Source organism: Leucoraja erinacea, chromosome 32 (assembly GCF_028641065.1).
Source record: "Leucoraja erinacea ecotype New England chromosome 32, Leri_hhj_1, whole genome shotgun sequence".
NCBI lineage: Eukaryota > Metazoa > Chordata > Chondrichthyes > Rajiformes > Rajidae > Leucoraja > Leucoraja erinaceus.
This window is the reverse complement of record NC_073408.1, coordinates 11,050,317-11,066,286: the sequence shown is the minus strand read 5'-3', so window position 1 is coordinate 11,066,286 and position 15,970 is coordinate 11,050,317. Positions and strand designations below refer to the sequence as shown.

At 40.3% G+C, this 15,970-nt stretch overlaps 1 protein-coding gene across 1 annotated transcript; it reads right to left on the bottom strand.

Moving 5' to 3' along the window:
• Window positions 1–15,161, bottom strand: zpr1 (ZPR1 zinc finger). Its single transcript, XM_055660737.1, has 14 exons — window positions 14,950–15,161; window positions 13,827–13,988; window positions 11,792–11,882; window positions 11,327–11,397; window positions 10,601–10,687; window positions 9,640–9,762; window positions 7,809–7,862; window positions 7,540–7,606; window positions 5,532–5,602; window positions 4,382–4,471; window positions 4,099–4,209; window positions 2,657–2,746; window positions 1,440–1,505; window positions 1–1,319 (listed from the first exon to the last, which is right to left on the bottom strand). Exons 1-14 carry the CDS (start codon window positions 15,073–15,075, stop codon window positions 1,203–1,205), a joined length of 1,326 nt encoding a protein of 441 aa, XP_055516712.1. The 5' UTR covers window positions 15,076–15,161; the 3' UTR covers window positions 1–1,202.
• Between the last annotated feature and the right edge of the window lie 809 nt (window positions 15,162–15,970).

Genomic DNA, 15,970 nt, shown 5'->3' with positions numbered 1-15,970 from the left:
TTTCCAGTTCCTAATATTGGATTTATTTCTTTTTTCTTCCTCTGAAATAGAACAATCTGGAATGTTCATATTATGCGCAATAATGATCATTGTAGGGAAAGAGCCTCAAATGCCAACATGAAACAAATTACAGAAATTCAGTCTTGATGACAAGATTCCAAAGGACTAAAGCCTTTTCAATACCAACCATCCCCTTTTCTCCTCAATTACAAAACAGAATAATATGACCAAGTCAAAGCCATTAATGTTCATACATCTTTTACCTAGTGGACCAGACAGAAGTCACCCTTCCATACAGACTGGAAATTCAGTCGAGTCTCTTTTAACACCTTCCATTGGTAATTTTGATCACTAACGCATTTTATTTAGATTTGTTTTTGCCAGCTGAGAAAAAGCTACAGATATTTATGAAATCCCTTGTGGCTGAAATTTACAATTTCAAAGGGTATGAAAAGTTACAACAAAACTAGGAACATAGGGAACATTTATTAGTCGAAATAGGAACAAATTGTTTCAAACTGACATAAAAATGTAAAGATGCTACACGATTCAAGTATGCAGCATCTTATTGTTTTGGTTTCAGACTATCCCAACATCTGCAATTTTTCCACTTTGTATTAATGAATGTTCCCTGTCCAGACTTGGGATTTTTCACACATTTAAATAGGCAAATTAGCAAATAATGTGGATACCACCTTTCAGCCACGTCTTTAAGATATGTCCCATTTTGGGACTTGTGAAATAAAAAGTTTGAATAAGGTTATTCAAGATTAAGTCTGTGAAATAGTTCTTGGAAATCAAATTGCATAAAGTCTCCCAGCAGAATTATGTAGGATGGTTGCATTTTGGATGCAGCGAGTAGGTCATTGCCCAAAAGTTCCTCTCCTTTCACCCCGATCAGGAAATATACAGAGACCTTCTCCCCAAACAGGAGAGGAATGGAGCAGAAAAGATGATTGGGTACATGCCCCAGAAAAAAACCTTCTTCCAACACACACCACGCAAATGTTCAGGAATTTTGGTTTGTATCTTGTTTGAACATGTTCAGATTCATGTCACGTTCCTCTATAAATAATCCAATGTCTCGTCCTTTACTTAAATAGGGTTCCTTTGACAAGAACACATCTTGAAAATGTCACATTGTCTCTTCCACTTCAACCTGGTCTCAATCCAAATGGTTCCTGCACTATTTATGCAAACTGCTACTGCTGATAATTTTCAGTTTTCATGTCATTCAAACCAAGTGTCTCATTATGTTCAAACGTGCGCTCATATTTCTCAATCTTCATTTCTGGATCAGGATCTGGGGCATACAAATTCTGCAGAGGGAAAAAAACATTCAACATTAGTAATGACAGGAGAAAAAAACCATTTGCTTTTCCACCGTTTGCTCAAGCGTCCTGTTTTTACATCATTGAAGTAATTGCATTAGTACTTGCCTGGAGATAACTGTTTCCAGCTGGATCATCAAGAATAAGGTGAGCTTCTTTTTTAATCAGCATAATCTGAAGGTATATCATAATTCAAAATGTTTATTACAAGCACAAAAATATCAAAATGCTCCACAAAAAATAAAAAAATAACACAGCTACATGCAATTGAGGAATCCAGATGAATGAAAAATGTGACATTCTTTGAAGTGGGTCACCCTTTCCAGGTGCGTATAGAACCCGGCATTTCAACTTCAGATATAATGAATTGATTCAGTACAACATCACGAGATTGTACCAAATCCAAAAGGAAGCATCAACAATGGTTTTAATAATCTTGCAGAATTAATAGAAGATTGTTCAATCCAGATTACTATGGACAAATGGCTCATAATCACAGTGAAATATATGATGGATGAATATATGATAAAAGGGGACAAAATGGATACAGTGAACTGGCTCAGAACCAGTTTTAGTCATACCCAGCTGGGATTTAAGATGCATGGGCTTGAACCATTTTCGTTATTCTATCACCAAGTACAAGTGGAGGTTTATTGAGCTGTCAAAGATTTTCTTTTCTTTGTGAGCAGCTACAGTGGCAGGTACCAGGCCCCCTCACTTTACAATTTGCTTTGTTTGACTGTCCTTTACAGAAGAACAGAAAGTCCTGTAAACATTATACTGCTAGAATTAGGAACATGTTTCACATAAAGCCCAATCATGAGGAAAAGTACAAACGTTGCAATCACCACAGTTACTCTTGTTATGATATATTATTTTTAAGCAAGGTAATCACCGGTCCTTGGTTTGGTACTAGCTTCCAGTGTAATCAGTGTACCCGCCAGACTTCATTCATACGATGAACTGCAGCAATACTCAGTTGCAGTTTTACAGTGACATTCTGCCATTGTGCATATTCTGAGTAAACAGAACTGGATATCTACATTACTTTGGAAACACAAGAGACTGTATATGCTGGAATCTTGTACGAAAATAAACTGCTGGAGGACCTTAGGTAGTCAAGCAGCATCTGTGAAGGGACATGGGCAGAGGACGTTTCAGTCTGAAGAAGGGTCCCGACCTGAAACGCGCTGTCCATTTCCCTCCATGGATGCTGTCTGATCCCAAAGCCAAGTTCTCCCAGCTGTTGTTTTTTTATACATCATTCGTTTACTTGGATTTTTTAATTTTTGTTTATAAACACAAAATGTAAATAAAAACTTTACCTCATTCAACTTATCTGCAAATTCTTTAAGTTGCACATATTTTTCAGGAACATTGCTGTCTCCTCCATAAAATGGGTTCTTTGCCACAATCTAATACAAAGAAGAAAATATGAAAGCCTTTTTTCAGTGTTTCAATCCACAAAAGCTATCATATTGTTAACAATTTTTAACAAAACAAAAACGTTGATTCACAAGTAACCTTATAGTTTTTCCATTTGCTCCCTTGTTCCTATGTTCTTGCCGGTAGGCGAGTGCCTTACTGCCACTACTTCAATAAAACTCTTGCAAGATCACTAGAATTATAATGTTCTATTATCCTCTCTCACTCCAAGATTACACTGCTCACTGTGTCAGTGGAACATTTCATAGATTTCTGCTACAAATTGAGCAGAATTGATCCTATATTTCAGGATTCATATTCTTGCTTCTGATACGTGAGCATGGATATGATTTTATAAACCTCAAATGTTTATAAAACCCCGAGGGACATAGAGAGGTGAATAGTTCATTTTTTCCCCTAGGGCACAGAAGTCTCAAACTAGAGTGCATTGATTTAAGCTGAGAGGGGAAAGATTTAAAGGAGAATTGAAGGGCAGGTTTCTCCACACAGAGGATGGTGGCCATATAAAATGAGCCTCTACCACAGAGGGTGTGGTAGAGGAGAGTACAATTACAATATTTAAAAATACATGAAAGTATTTAGATTATGCACTTTATATAATACGATTTGGTATTGCCTCGTTTCATAAATTATTGCAAACATTTCTCATCAAGTCAAGTCAAGTCTAGATTATTTGTCACATACACATACAAGATATGCAGTGAAATGAAAGTGGCAATGCATGCTAATTGTGCAAAAACAACAGAACCAGTAGTTACATTTTAGATTTTTTTTTTTTAAATAGACCCAACACAACAGTAAATTAGTCCCTGGTGAGATAAGAGTTTACTGTGGGAAGAAGCTCTGTCTCATCGTCTCTGTTTTCACAGCATGACAGCGGAGGCGCTTGCCTGACAGTAGCAGCTAGAACAGTCCGTTGCTGGGGTGGTAGGGGTCCCTTTTATGTTGCTGGCCTATCTTCACATCCAGGGGGAGGGGGAGGGGGAGGGGGTCAGGGGGAGGGGGGGGGGGGGGCAAGATCTAGAGCAAGATTTACTTGAAGTTAGAGAAGTTGATATTCATACCACTGGGTTGTAAGCTGCCCAAGCAAAATATGAGGTGCTGTTCCTCCAATTTGCATTGGGCCTCACTCTGACAGTGGAGGAGGGCCAGGACAGAAAGGTATGGGAATGGGCGGCGGAGTTAGTGTTGATCAGCCGGGAGATCGCCTTCCCTTCCCCTTCCATAAAAGCTGCAGCACAAGGATCCACGATAACCTTTGTTATGTATCCTTGCACTTCACACCTGAAAGTTAATGAGATTATAAAAGGTAATTAATTACCAATTCTTTTATATCTGTCAACAGTCCTTCCAAGGTAGTAAACTTTCCTCCAAGAAGTCCCATGCCCAACTCAAATTCCAGCTCTGGAATAGATACGAAGCAGGTTTCAGACTGGAAAACAAGGACATAATTAAAAGCATGGCTACTAAACGCACAGGACATTTGCAAATAACATTTTGAAAAAGTTTAGGGATAAATGTAAAATTATAAACCAGGTTAAATGTACAAATGCAAGTAAGTTGCCCATCTTACTAAAAAACTGAACTCTAAAAAGATGGCATACCTTGAGCAGGTCCCTGGTCAGGTCTGATGGGTCTGTAATCCGTAGTGTGATTTTGGTACCCAAAGCTTCAGTAGCTCCTCCTGACTTAACCTGCAATTAGAAAAATACTCTGATGAATGTGACTGTATAATTCCAGCTTTTCTTACTTTCATTCATCCCAATCCCCTCACCTGAAGATGGTACCATCCACTGGGTGGGTGTTTCGCCTTTAATGCCACGTTCAAGTACCCTTGTGGGCACATCAGTGAGCAATGCAGACTACTTTACTAAAATTTGCAACACAATCAACAATGCATGCAAACATTGCAACACAAGCCACTAAAGGTCATTGGTTTTCTCACCTTTTAACAGAAGGACATAAAAGATCACTTGTATCTACCCGTTTAGTACCCACTAGAATAAATTGAACAGTGCATTGACCAGATTAGAATCAGAACACAAGCAAATTGTTAGCAGCTCTTGCCAATATGCTAGTCAATAATTCTACTCAACATACTACTCAATTCTACCAAGAATAAATGGGGAGGCCATTTAAAACGGAGATGAGAAAAACTTTCACTCACATAGTTGTGAATTTGTGAAATTCTCTGCCACTGAAGGCAGCAGAGGCCAATTCACTGGTGAATTTATAAGAGAGTTAGAGCTCTATGGGGCTAGTGGAATCAAGGGATATGAGGAGAAGGCAGGCACGGGTTACTGATTGTGGATGATCAGCCGTGATCACAATGAATGGCGGTGCAGGTTTGAAAGGTCAAATGGCCTCCTCCTGCACCTATTTTCTGAGTAACATCCCCTGTGAGGTTTAATACATTTTAATGGTTACTCGAGGACAAAGGAAGAAGTTCCTTATTATTACAGCGTAAACACAAGTACATCAATGAACATGTAAATCTGCAACTCCTTTACAAATCTTTGAATCTGTGTATGGGTGATGGAAGACCAGTTACCCATAGTTATTCTTAATTTCATTAGTCCACACTAGTTTTGTCAGTAACTGTGGATAAGATCACCAGACGCTCCACTAGCTTCTGGAATGGCTCAGGGTACAGGAAGAATTAGAGGGGAATCAATGTCTTTACGAAATAAAGAACAGGAGGGGTAAAATAAATATACACACATTAAAAACCTGAGCCAACTAGTAAAGATTTACCTCATTGGTCCGGTGTCCACATGCCTCACAGTTTGTTGCCATGATGATCACCTCTTTGAAGTGTGGGATTTCTGGAAGCCTTTGGTAAAGGAAGCCACTGACAGGACTCCAGATCAAGACTTAACTTCAAAAATATTAACAATGTAACTGCAAGATAGGCAGTGAGTCTGCCATGCATGGGCTTGCCAGCGATTAATTGTTTGAAATTAGTTTATTTACAAAAGTTTAGTTTATTTGTGACAAGCAGGAAGTGAAATAATTATTCCAAGGAATAATATTCACAACTGCTAAGGACACAGTGAAGTCATCTGAAATGAATTCAAAGTTCTCCATTTCTGACCATAAAACTATTTGGGAAATGAAACAGTTGGAAGATAACGCTGAATACTGCTACTTTGACTATTGTTATAGGCTACTGCGGATGTGATGCATGAATAGCCGAGTCATTACAAGTTTTGTTACGCCATTTCAAGTCCTGCCAAGCAGGCACATTACTTTTCAGATCACTTTAATTACATCTCCTCAAAATGTAAAAAAACTGTGAAATGCATTGACCAGTAACCACCTCCCTCCAGAGATCAAGCACCTTAAAATGGGACTTGCAGTTCTTGCTAATGTGGGACAAGCTGAAATTCTTTCATAAATATACTATGATATGTTCACATTTTAAAACATTTTGTCTTTTCCATTCCTGATGTTGATTGATCTTTTAAGTGATTCCAAAATGTTGCATTATTTCCAATGTATTCTGAAGCTTTAATCTCGAAATATGTTACATTTTCACCCACATTATTTGTTAGGAAATACTTCAGATTAATTAAGTCAAAGCATATTATGGAGTGATGCATTAGTTTATCGCTGGACATTGTAGTTAGTAAATAAAGAAAGAGTAAATGAACAACAAAGAGCTGGTGAATCACAGGCTGACTTGCCCTTCTGCCCATATATTTTTAGTCATACTAAGCCCAGTAATGTGTAATTGGTCTGTGCCCCAATACAATGATAATGTTTTCCTTTCCCGAAGACACACTGGCTTGTCTAGCTCACCATTCCAAACAGCAACACTATGCCGTGTCGGAAGGAACTGCAGATGCTGGTTTAAACCGAAGATAAGACACGAAAGCTGGTGTAACTCAGCGGATCAGGGAGCATCTCTGGAGGAAAGGAGTAGGTGACGTTTCGGGTCGACATCCTTCAGACTCAGTCTCGACCCAAAACGGCACCTATTCCTTTTCGCCAGAGATGCTGCCTGAGCTGCTGAGATCCTCCAGCCTTTAGTGTCTAGCAACACTATCCTACCACCATCAGGTTGCCACCCAGGATTGCTAACATAGTACTCCAACAAAAATGATTAGATTGATGGTGTGGTTTGTTCTTGGTGCGATAATGAGAAGTTCGTTCTTGATGCGATATTAAATGAATGAGAAGAAAAAAATAACACACGAAATACACCAATATCAAGAATCTGCGGGTTGAAACTACTTGTTGGTGTTCACAAGAAAAATAAAATCTTGAACATAGGTTTTATTCCCACCCAGGAGAAGTAAATCCAACATAAATCACTTCAGCCCCTCCAAGAAGATATCTGTAGCCATGACCTTACAGTTTTACACATATAATCCTTACAGCTACATGGCACCCACTATAAATATCCACAGGTAGAAATATATTTCTACAAGAGGTCTGTGTTCACCAGATATTCTTACCAGCAAGATATCTGTAGCCATGAATACAGTTACACATATATCCACTACCACTAAGATCCCATAATACATAGGTCTGTGTTCAAAGTTCTGAGAGAACAAGAAGAAAAGGCATGTACACTATCCATCAAATGCAATCAGTGGATGAAAGAAAAATGTCAAAAGATTTTATATATATTTTGTACTTTTTAAACAAAATAACTTGAATAAAATTAATATGTCCAACATTTAACCGTTGCTGAACAATATAATCCACCCTACAGCTTCATTCCTACCTGCAAATTCACACACGTGTAAAAGGATACGTACTAGCTTCATATTGGTTTCAGCAGGAGCATTGCATTCTGGACAGTTGGTAGGAAATTTCAGCACCTATAGGAAAAAGTGAAAATTTCTTAATTTATCAACACAATTTCCCTTCTTCCTTCCACACGGCCCAAATACTATGTGATCATTTTCTGTGTGGCTGGTTGATCGCAACTGAGTGATTAAACTCCATCTCAATGGGAGATCCTATACAAGAGAATGAAACAGTCAATACATTGTATTTATAAGTCCTCACAGAAAAACTTACTTCATGTCTTAAATCTGTTATGGTATTTTCAGTCTTCTCCTCTTGTGCACATTCCTGTAACGAGAGCAAACAAATAAAAAATGATCGTTGGCGATCAGACTTCATTTTGTTTTCATCATCATTGTTTAGTCAATGGTCCCACTCCAAATGGCTACCGAATAATTCAAAATCTAGTCTAGGTTGCCTTCACCTCCAAGGATGGGTGAATCTGGGCTCTATTCAGGACCTCCACAATCAGCTTTGGATATTCATCCGACTGTAATAGCCACACAAAATAAATATTTTTGAAGAATGTATCACCATATGAGCCAAGAATTTGAGTTTTGAAAAAAGTTGTCATGACGCAACTACTAATGTAAGAAGATAGAAATAGGAGCAATTTGAGCCTTCGAGGCGCCTCTATCATTTATTACGATCATGATGGATCATCTACATCAGCTCCGTTTTCCAGCACTGTTGCCATATCCCTTGATTGCCAATGTCCAGAAAGCAATTGACCTCTACTTTAAATGAATCAATGCCGGAGCCTCTACAGCCCCTCAGGGTTGAAAATTCAGATGCCTCACCATCCTGTGAAGAGATTTCCCCTCATTTCAATCTTAAATGGCCTATTACTGAATTTCTCAGCCCAGGAAACATCTTCACTGCATCAAATCTGTCAAATCCTTTAAGAAATCAACATGCTTTTGATGAGACCTCGCATTCTACTACACTCTTGACGGATGCAATGCCAGTACACTCACTTGGTCCTGATCTGGCAAACTCATCAGCCCTGGAACCTACTCGGTCAATCTTTCTTTTGTATGGAGACCAAAACTGTACACAATTCTCGTTGCAATCTCACAAGAGTCTAAACAATTACATTAAGACTCCTTTCACATTCAAAATAACATTTGCCCACTTAATTGCTTGCTGCCCCTTGAGCAACTAAGGCCCTTTAAACATCAACACTGCAGATTATCAAACACTGTACATTTATTTTACATACACCAGAATGAGTAACCTCACATTTTCTACACTATATTCCATCTACCATGTTCTCATGCACAGCTTTTTCATATCCCTTGAAACCTCCTGTATGCTCCTTCATATTCACAATGCCACCCTAGTTTAGCACTATCAGTGATGTGAAAAATAAGGTATTAGTTCCCCTTGGCCAAACCCTTAACATAGATCGAGAATAGCTGGGGCCAAAGCGCTGATCCCTGCGGTATCGTACTAACTTGTTACCAGATCAAATAGTTTACTCATATGCACTCAGAGGAAGCCAGCCAGGCAGACGAGGAAGTAAGGAAGGAAGGAAGGAATAAAACAGGAATTATTCAGATTGAAATGGAGGCGTCAAGTTATTCGTGGAGCTTCTACCTATATTGGTTCCTAGGCACCATGAATGATATATACAAGGGAATTGCACCAGTAAATACACCACAAGCTGCAGTTTCATTAATGTACAGAGGTTCTCCTCTACTTTGAGCCAAACCCATAGCAACTGGTACAGGCTCCTCCACTAATGAGTCTAAGATTAACTCTTATTTTAAAAAAGAACATCAGACGTGACACACTGTAATACATAGCTGTTGTCCAGTATACGTTCTTCAGTATGTTATTTTCACTGCTATAGGCATCCCCTCGAATAATTGCTTGAGTTTACTTGAATGGATTTTACCAGGGGGGAGGGGGGGTCGTCTAGAATGTTTTCAGTCAGAAGTCCACCAATTTGTTGGCCACTTCCAATTCATTAAATTAATGATCAAAACCAACAATCTCAAGCACACAATTAACAATACGCTAATAATTTAGCCTACATACACACCTGTGAAATTGTGCCTACCTGGATTCCCAACATACTGTCCTGTTTAGCATCTCGTTTGTAATAAGCAATTGTTAAGGCCTCATCTTTCTGAGGGGTATACGGATTTTCAATAAAGCTGTTCCCAGAAGGATCATCAATAATCTGTACAAGGCAAAAGAAACAATAAATAAATAAAACTGTCGTTTGGTGACAGAGGAACTCTGGAGCTCTGTCAGAGTGACTATCGGGTTCTTGGTCATCTCCCTGACCAAGGCCCTTCTCCCCCGATTGCTCAGTTTGGCCGGGCAGCCAGCTCTATGAAGAGTCCTGGTGGTTCCAAAGTTCTTCCATTTAAGAATGACGGAGGCCACTGTGCTTTTTCAGTCCTGCAATGTTGTAGAAATTGTTTTATGCCCTTCCCCAGATCTGTGTCTCGACACAATCCTGTCTCGGAGGTCTACGGACAATTCCTTTGTCTTCATGGCTTGGTTTTTGCTCTGACATGCACTGTCAACTGTGGGTCCTTATATAGTCAGGTGTGCGCCTTTCCAAATCATGTCCAATCAATTTAATTTACCACTGGTGGACTCCAATCAAGTTGTAGAAACATCTCAAGGATAATCAATGGAAACAGGATGAACCTAAGCTCAGTTTTGAGTGTCATAGCAAAAGGGTCTGAATTTTTATGTAAATGTTATATTTCAGTTATTTCTTTTTAACCACTTTGCAAAATTTTCCAAACACCTGTTTTCGCTTCATCATTCTGTGGTATTGTGTGTTGATTGATGATAAAAAAAAAAGAATTTAATCAATTTTAAAATAAAGCTGCAATGTAACAAAATGCAGAAAAAGTGAATACTTTCTGAAAGCACTGTATATAAAATTATGAGAGACATAGATAGGGTAGACAGCACACGTACAAAATGTGAAATCAAACACGGTCCCACTGTAAGAAAATCAGCAGTGACACACCACAACAGACAAGCAGCACATCATTTACCAGTGTGAAAGGAGTCTCGACTTCCTTCAACTTCTTTAGCTTCTCAATGAATTCCTCAACCTTGGAAGCCACTTCCGGATTGGTTGCCTGCAATCGTAGAGGCACACAGTTAAAAAAATATTTGATTAGGTCACGTTCCTGAATAAATGGCACGATATAGATTTAGGAGCTGTTGGCAAAGTTCAAAGTTAACTGAAGTCTGGATTACTGCTTTCACATCAAGGGATGGAATTCAGCATGTTGAGACTACACAAGTACAAGCTTTTAATCTGATAGTTAATCTCTTATTGTTAGCTTCTAATCTCTCCACAATGCTTCCTTATATATAATTTCTTAATACTATCCACAGAATTAATTCCTTGAACACTCCAGCTTCTCTTGAACTCTATGTACTCATCCTATGAATACTTTCTCTTTTCCTTCCTTCATCCTAGATTTCACGGGTTGAATCTATGCTCAGATTTGATTGTTTCTTTCATATCTTCAAAGTATTCCTCTTTCCCAAGGATCATATGCTTCTGCAGTACCAACCCCTAGTTTTACTTTTTTTAAATCGATTTTGTTTCCAATGGTGTTCATTTAGTGGTTTGAATGATGGGGGAGGTTTTGATTGAACAGATGTGAAACACACATTCAGAACTGAATCAAGTTTCTTGCACTTAGTGTGAAACTAGTTCTGAAAAGCCCAAACGCAAGGGAAATGCCCCACTATTCAAAAGCACTTACCTTCCTTATAGGCTGCTCTTGCTCCAAACCCCCAATTGCTCTGTCGATTATACCCTCGATAGTAGAAAGAGCTGCAGAAACAGAATAGTTCAGTATGAGAACTAATTCTTCAGTTTGTTAAAAACAGTGAATCATTGACAAATCCACACATAATCCTTGAAATACCCTAACTTCATACACTTATAGAATTAAACTCTTCAATCATATCTTCATTCAGCCCATATGTTATTAAAGCAAACATTCCTGATGCCTACAACAGACAATCCCAAGAAAGACAAAGTGCAGGAGTAAACTAGTGGGTCAAGCAGCATCCCTGGAGAACATGGATGGGTGACGTTTTAGGTCGGGATCCTATTTCCGACTAAAGATATGACACCAGGTCTGACACCATCATGCCCAACTCCCTTTGTAACTTCAGTTGCGAATTTTACAGGGATTTATCGGTTAATCCAATGGTAGTCTTACCTCCTTTCTGCGTAAATGGTGGAATCTCAAAGTCAAGTTCAGGGATTCTGGTCGTCGCGCTGTCAGCTTTCACAACCTCGCGATTTAGATCCTGCACAGTACAGTAAAGCAGGAATAATGTCAGATTAAGTCTGAGAATCTAAATGAAGTTATTAAATATCAATGTGGCATTTTTCCCTGTAATTATATGTCCCAGTATTATATCTCAGCCTATAAGCTATTTAACTTGAAAGAATCTTAGCCACATGTATACTGTCCTTTCAGAATAACCACATGGAAAATAACACTGTGCTCCAATCAAAGAATGCGATCTAATATTCATCCTCAGGATTTAAAACTATTTAGTGTCATTTCCACCCTAGCAACACAAACATAAACCCAAACTTTGGCTAAACACATCAACAACAATTATTTATACTGCACCAGAAATGGAGAAAATCATCAAAATGTTTCACAGGAGTGGCGAATACACACAAAGATTTCACAGCAAGCCAGGTAATCAAGCATTAGAGTAGATGACAAAGCCTGACCAAAGCAGCATGTTTCAAGTAGCCTTGCATTAGGAGAAAAGTGAAGAAACAAAAGTGGAAGAATTGGGGAGAATTGTCATTATGAGAGCTTGAGGCATAATAGGCAAGCAGGGGCAATCAAAAACTGGGATGCTGCAGATGGTAATATTAAAGGGGCACAGAGATCTAGAGGGCTTTAGCACTGAAGCAGCAAGGAAGCAGATTTCAGAGATGGGGTTAGGGACACAAAAGGAATTTGCAAATAAAGTTTTTTTTTAAACCAGGACACAACACAGAGGTCTTGACTGAAATAACTGAACACATTAGAAAATGGGCTGCAGCGATTTAATGACTTTATTTACATAGGAGGCCAGATTAAAGAGCATTGAAATGGTCAAAAAGCTAACTTTAAATGGTGGGCAAGGTTTCCAACAGCAGAACTTGAGCGAAGTAAGAGAAACGTAAGATGATATTGTGTAGGTCACAGCAATGGCGTTAACTTGTGGTCACAAGTAGATCCCCGATAGCCAACTCAAGCTCAACAACGTATTGGGTTCTAGTCGTGTGAACATTCTGGTAAAACATTCACATCAGGTTGGGACACAGCAGAGAATGATGTTCAAGGTCAGGTTTAGAGTCCAGAGCAAGGCCCTCAACCCAAAATGTCGAATGTCCATTTCTATCCACAGATATTACCTGACCCGTTGAGTTCCTATAGCAGCTCTCCTTTTATTTTGAATGGGGGGGGGGAAATAGTTGTCTGGCTTGAGTCAGCTACGCCCAATAGGGTTTTACTTTTCAAAGGTCTTTTATTGTCACATGTACCAATTATGGTACAGTGATATTCAAATTACCATACAGCCATACTAAAAAAAGCAACAATAGACAATAGACATTGGACAGTAGGTGCAGGAGTAGGCCATTTGGCCCTCGAGCCCGCACCGACATTCAATGTGATCATGGCTAATCATCCACAATCAGTACCCCGTTTCTACATTCTCACCATATCCCTTGACTCCGCTATCTTTAAGAGCTCTATCCAACTCTCTCTAGAAAGCATCCAGAGAATTGGCCTCCACTGCCTTCTGAAGCAGTGAATTCCGGATTCACAACTCTCTGGGTGAAAATGTTTTTCCTCATCTCCGTTCTAAATGGCCTACCCCTTATTCTTAAACTGTGGCCCCTGGTCGGGGCGGTCGAAGCTCCTGCGGTTTGGAGCTTCCGAAGTCGGGCTCTATCCAGGGACTGCAAACTCCACGATGTTAAGTCCGCAGGATCCCGTGGTTGGAGCTCCTAGGTCGATCCCTGGCAAGGGGATTGTGAGCTACACCATGGTGATTATGATGCACATTAACAAATTCCCATGTTGCACATGGTCATGGGGCATACTGCATAATATAAAAGTCTCATCATCATTCTGCAGCAAGTTTCAGAAGCAATACAGAAAAGGGTAACAAACTGATAATGGAGTTTGAACATACAATGATGATAGGGTAGAAGAGTCTGGGATTGTTTACGAGGCTCACCTGTGTGGAAGAAGCATGCAGAGTGTACTGCACTCCCTGCTCCTGGATCTTCCCAGCTGACTGGATCTCATTGTTTACCCAACCACAGTTTTCACAGGCAAATGAACTAACAATAATTTCTTTGAAGAACGGAATCTTTGTCAACAGCAACCTGGTCATCCCCTTTAATAGCCAAACACAAACAAAGGTATTATTGGTCTGCATCATCCATCAAACAAAAAAAAGGTATGTAATTCCCAAGTATATCTAATGGGTTTAGAACATTACAATAGCTAGTCTGCTGCTTTCCATTTAATAAAGATGGCAACAAATTGCAATCTACATTTTGTATATTCACCAGTATCTGCAGTTCCTTGTTTCTGCTAACCTGTTCCAATTCCTGACAATATTCCCCACAGAGACAAGTGAACAAAATTAAGATTGAAAAATATCTGTATTCTGAAACTTCCTCATCATCCCTAACCAACACCAGCACTCAACCCCCTCCTCTGCCAGTACCCGCAACCCAGGCCACATCTGCATTATTCACCCCCAAGATCCCCACAATTGTCCGTAGACCACCTCCATCCTCCATGAATGCCCACTCACCTTAAATTTCAATGACAAATCCTCACCACTGCCCATTCTCCATCCATTGATATCATTGCCAGCACCAAGGGCCTTAACCCACACCAAACCTGATCTCCCAACCCCCTAATTAATGCCCCTGATCCTCACCCCCTATTACGGCCAGGCCTCCCCACTATCCCTCTCCTCCCCAATTAATGCCAGGCCCCTATCTCATCCCAACCCTCCCCAATCAATGCCAGGCCTGTAACTCTCACCCCAAATTAATGCCCAGGCCGCCAGCCCTCACCCTCCCATTAATGTCAGGTTTGTAACACTCAATGCCTTGGCTCATAATCCTAATTCTCACTCCATTAACCCCCAGTTTCCCAACTGTCACACTATTGCCCAGCCCCCCTAACTCTCACCCTCCCATTAATGCCAGGTCTCTAGCCCTCAATTAATGCCTTGGCTTTTCACCCTCATTCCCACCCCATTCATGCCCAGGTCATTAACCCTCCCACTGATGCCAGGCCCCCCGGCCCCTACATCAGCTTCAACCACCTCCCTGACTCACATTCTGGAAGCAGTTCATGCACAGACTCTCGATCTGCGTCGGACCCAAATCGTCCGAATCCTCGGCGTTCAGGTCGGGGAAGATCGAGCCGGAGCCTGTGCTGTCCTCGCTGGTGCTCAGCGCCATCTCCCCTCCTGACCCCGTCCTGGTCCTGGTCCCCGGCCTGTCCTAGTCCTAATCCTGGTCCTGGTCCTGGTTGCCAGGCCACACGCCGCCGCCACAAGGAGCAGCAACGACACCTGCTCCCTGACTGCACCACTGCCCCCTCGGCGGGAGGACCAGCCTCGGCAACACTACAGGCAATAATGTTGCACCCTCCTTCAGACCCGAACCGAACCGCCCCCTATCCAGAGATGCTGCCCAAAGCTCCTCTCTATAATGTTTAAGAAGGAACTGCTTATTTTTCCACTTTTCATTTCACTGCACATCTCGTATGTGTATGTGACGAATAAACTTGACTTGGCAGATGCTGAAAAATCGAAGGTACACAAAAATGCTGGAGAAACTCAGCGGGTGCAGCAGCATCTATGGAGCGAAGGAAATAGGCAACGTTTCGCCCTGAAAAGTTGCCTATTTCCTTCGCTCCATAGATGTTGCTGCACCCGCTGAGTTTCTCCAGCATTTTTGTGTACTTTCAAGAATGCTTGGTCCCTTCACAGTTGCAGCTCTCAGTTATTCTCTCTCCCACTCTGCAAAAAAAGTCACCAAAGAGACATATTTTATTACAGATGCTAAGCAATGTTTTCAAATAATAATAATAATAATAATAATCTTTATTTATATAGCACTTTTCAACAAAACCAGTATTTGAACCAAAGTGCTTTACAGAGATTGATTAAATTAATTGAACAGATCAAATGTCAATATATCCATACAAAACAAAAAAGAGAAAAAAGAAAAAAGACACAGAACAGTACACTATAGAAATCAACATGAAACGTCCCCCCACAGCAGAATTCACTGTGAGGGAAGGCACTAAAAATATCCAGTTCTCCCCCTCATAGTCCACCCGAGGTCGGGG